Below are 4,446 nucleotides of genomic sequence, written 5' to 3'. Positions count from 1 at the left end.
GAGCCAAGACCAAAATGTGTGGGCCGGAGGCTAAAAAACTAGCTCACACTAACCCAGCTTAGAGGGAGCACTGGACAAGAGATCCGTTCCCCCGGAGAAAATGGCAGCTTTGGAGGGTCGAACTGATGGCGTTACAGCCCACTGAGGCCCCCCTTCCCAACCCCCGCCCTCCCCAGGCTCCACCCCCAAATCGCCAGGAATTTCTCAACCTGTCGTTGGCAACTCTAGAAGAAACATTTCCACCGCTATCCTCCCGCCCCCGTTACAGAACCCCGAGACCACAGAAATTTGGACTCACTGCTGCTTCCGTGTCAGCTCTTGCTCCTTCTGGACGAGATCTTGCTTGAGGGACGCCAACATCTCCACGCTGACGTCCACCTGCCGGGAGAGCTCCACGGCCCGCTCCTCCAGTTCCTGCTTTTCCCGGCTCAGCCTGATACTCTCCTGCTTGGCCTTCTCCAGCTCCGAGCTCTTCCGGTCCAATTCCACCTGAAGGCGGCCTACCTGCGAGGCGATTTTCTGCTCCACTTCTTCGGTCAGTTTTTCCAGGCGCTTGTCCACTTCCAGCTTCTCAAAAGCGCGGATCTTGAGGCGGGTCAAGCCTTCCTCGTACGCCGCGTCCACTGCGGCGGCGGCAGCCGCTGCGGCGGCAGGCGGGGTGGTGGCCGACGTCATGGCCTTCCGGGTGAAGATCTCCGTCAGCGGGATCTCGATCTCGTGGATGTAGCGGGACGACACCGGCGAGGAAGACGGGTCCAGCTCGTCGGCGGGGATGAGGTCGCAGGTGAAGCGCTGCTCCTTGCCCTGGAAGGACGTGCTCTCGAAGATGTCCCGACGGGTGGTCGGGGTCAGCAGGGTGGCGTCCGATGCCACGGGGAAGACGGTGGCATCGCAGATGCTGTTGGTCTTGGAGAGGACATAGAGGGTCTCGTAGGTGTGGTTGTACTCCAGGTGGGCCCGCAGAGACGACAGGCTCCGGAAACGCTTGTGTTCCCCGCAACGCGGACAGCGGTAGGGCAGGTCCAGCGAGGCCATCCCTCAGCCCGAGCCGCGCCCCCTCCCACGCAGCCCTCCTCCACAGGAATCCAGCCGCCGGGCCCCAGTCATGGTGCAGGCACGCGGGCGGCGTCAGGCGCGGGACGGGGGGCGCACGGAGGACGGGGACACAGCCGGGCAGAGGGCCGGTTCCACAAGGTCATTGCTGGGGAGAGGCTGGCAGGCCAAAGCAAGGAGGAGGACGCCGGTCCCAGCTTCCGACCCAGAGAGGCCTTCTCACCATCAGGTCCGGCCAGCAGCCCTGGAAGAGAAAAGGGGGTCAGCTATTCGGTGGCACTGGGGCCCATCTTTGCCTGCTTCTGCAGGTCTCTAATTTAGAAGAAGAGATTGGATTGATACCCCGCCCTTCACTACCCAAAGGAGTCTCAGACCGGCTCACAAACTCCTTTCCCTTCCCCTCCCCACAACAGACACCCTGTGAGGTAAAAGAAGAAGAAGAAGAAGAGATTGGATTCATACCCCACTCTTCACTACCCAAAGGAGTCTCAGAGCGGCTCACAAACTCCTTTCCTTTCCCCTCCCCACAACAGACACCCTGTGAGGTAAAATAAGAAGAAAAGAGATTGGATTTACACCCCGCCCTTCACTACCCAAAGGAGTCTCAGACCGGCTCACAAACGCCTTTCCCTTCCCCTCCCCACAACAGACACCCTGTGAGGCAGGTGGGGCTGAGAGAGCTCTGACAGAAACTGCTGTTTTTTCAAGAACAGCTCTTATCAGAGCTACGGCTTGCCCAAGGTCATCCAGCCAAGTGCAAGTGGAGGAGTGGGGAATCAAACCCGGTTCTCCCAGATTAGAGCCCGCGCACTTAAACACTACACCAAACTGGCTATTTCTCTATCATTTTTAAATCCTGTTTTTCCTCCAGAGTTCAGGAAGGAGAAATTTTCCTCTGCGTTTGCTATTTCAAACTCCCTTCTATGGTCCCAATCCACGGCCCCTGACAAACTCAAGAGTGGGAAAAACAGAGGCCGGAAAATAGTCATTATACTGCCACTCTAGGAATCCACCAGTTTCTCTATGGTTACCATGGAGATTAGGGGGCATTCCTAGAGTGTCACTCAGAAGTGACATCACATCCTCCCCAAACTCCACCCTGTCCAGACACTATTCCCCAAATCTCCCAGCATTTGCCAAGGTACTGCTGGAAACCCAGAATTTTATAAAGACAACCCTGTGACGTAGTGCATGAACGGACCATGGTCAAGCAGTGAGGTTTGTTTTGATGTGAGGAGCTGACCCCAGGAATTCAAATGTGGTATTCGCTGCCAGACGATGTCGTGATGGCCACAGGAGTAAACAGCTTGGAAAGGGGATTAGATAGAGAAGAAGACTGGATTTATACCTCACTCTTCACTCAAAGTGTCAGAGCGGCTTACAATCTCCTTCTCTTCCTCTCCCCACAACAGACACCCTGTGAGGGAGGTGGGGCTGACCCTCTTGTCCCTCACTCTTGGCCAGTAAGGCTTCACTGCCAGAAGCAATTCTGTGATGGAGGGCTTGGGAAGGCATACCCAAATCGAGGGTACACCAGATGTCGGCTGAGACTCGATGGCACATTTGTACCACCAACCAAGGTGCATTACAGGTAGCTGGAGTTTGTTTAACACCAGATTTCCCCCAGTACAGGTTTTCTTCATGACACACATTGAGAGGAGGTATGCAAGAACCAACAAGCTGGGTTCAGGTACATCCTAGATTAATATGGGCTCAATGTGAATTCAACCCTAGTGAGCTTATAGCAGAGGCTAGATTTGAACTGGGGACCTCCCAGGTGATTCTCTCGGCGCCTTCGCTCCATCTGCCCCAGCTACACCAAAGGACTTTGCTACATTGTGCTTCAACCCAGTGACACAGATCAACAAGGAGACAGAGAATCGCACTGTGCCCAAGCAAAATTCCAAAGCAAAGATCATGTAATGCCCTTATTTCAGACCAAGCAAAATAACACCAAAGCACACGTAAACTTTTGGGTACTGGAGTCCTCAAAAGCTCACTCACAGCTTTAATGCCAGGAGCTCACAAAGCGGAATTTTTGCTCATGAGACTCCGCAGCTTAGAGGGAGCATTGGACCCTGGGCCAACCGGTCTCTCTAACAGTCTTGGGAGGATAAAGGCGCAGGAGAGAAGAACGACCCAGGGCTCCTTGGAAGAAGGGGAACAGAAACCATGGCTGGAACATTATCTTCTGCAGGTATACGGCTTCACCCAGGCAGGCTATCCAGAGGGCACGCCTTTTGCTGCAGTCTTGCAATTAGAACGGGGTCAACTCGTGGACAAGCCCAGCGGGAGTCCTGTTTATTTCTCCCGCCAGAGACTCTCACGGCCATTCCGCTGGTCCTAGGGATGCTAGCAACCCCATTCACAGAGGGTTTCGGGGAAGTGACGAGGAGAGGTGGTTTGCCATTGCCAGTTTGGTGTCGTGGTTAAGTGTGCGGACTCTGATCTGGGAGAACCGGGTTTGAATCCCCACTCCTCCACTTGCACCTGCTGGATGACCTTGGGCAAGCCGTGGTTCTGGCACAGTTGTTCTTGAAAAAGAGCAGTCCTCATAAGAACATAAGAACATAAGAACATAAGAGACGCCAATGTTGGATCAGGCCAAAGGCCTATCCAGCCCAACACTCTGTATCACACAGTGGCCAGAAATACCAGGGGCCATCAGGAGGTCCACCAGTGGGGCCAGGACATTAGAAGCCCTCCCACTGTTGACCCCCCCAAGCACCAAGAAGACAGAGCATCACTTGCCCCGAGAGCCCCTATCTATACCTTGTGGCTAATAGCCACTGACGGACCTCTGCTCCATATGCTTATCTAATTCCCTTTTGAAGCCGTCCATGCTTGTAGCCGCCACCACCTCCTGTGGCAGTGAATTCCATGTGTTAATCACTCTTTGGGTGAAGAAGTACTTCCTTTTATCTGTTCTAACCTGACCACTCAGCAATTTCATGGAGTGCCCACGAGTTCTTGTATTGTGAGAAAGGGAGAAAAGTACCTCTTTCTCTACCTGCTCTTTCCCATGCATAATCTTATAAACCTCAATCATGTCACCCCTCAGTCGCCGTTTCTCCAATCTAAAACAGACACCCTGTGAGGTAGGTGGGACTGAGAGAGCTCTGACAGAGACTGCTCTTTTTCAAGGACAGCACTTATCAGAACTACGGCTTGCCCGAGGTCATCCAGCCAGGTGCAAGTGGAGGAGTGGGGGAATCAAACCCGGTTCTCCCAGATTAGAGTCCGCGCACTTAACCACTACACCAAACTGGCTCTCACACCAAACTGGCTCTCTCAGCCCCACCTACCTCCCAGGGTGTCTGTTGTGGGGAGGGGAAGGGAAAGGAGTTTATAAGCCGCTCTGAGACTCCCTTGGGTAGTGAAGGGCGGGGTATA

At 54.2% G+C, this 4,446-nt stretch overlaps 1 protein-coding gene across 1 annotated transcript in view; it reads right to left on the bottom strand.

Annotated features, from left to right (window-relative positions):
• The window catches only part of FBXO41 (F-box protein 41), a 67,730-nt gene extending 66,695 nt beyond the window's left edge, over window positions 1-1,035 (bottom strand). Inside the window, exon 1 of the mRNA XM_015407060.1 lies at window positions 299-1,035. Within this exon, the coding sequence (XP_015262546.1) occupies window positions 299-1,035 (737 nt within the window). The remainder of the gene's footprint in view (window positions 1-298) is intronic.
• Between the last annotated feature and the right edge of the window lie 3,411 nt (window positions 1,036-4,446).

The sequence above is a fragment of the Gekko japonicus genome, unplaced genomic scaffold (assembly GCF_001447785.1).
Source record: "Gekko japonicus isolate JY-2015 unplaced genomic scaffold, Gekko_japonicus_V1.1 scaffold2246, whole genome shotgun sequence".
In the NCBI taxonomy this organism is placed as follows: domain Eukaryota; kingdom Metazoa; phylum Chordata; class Lepidosauria; order Squamata; family Gekkonidae; genus Gekko; species Gekko japonicus.
Note: the sequence above shows the minus strand (reverse complement) of the source record. Positions and strands in the feature narration are given on the sequence as shown.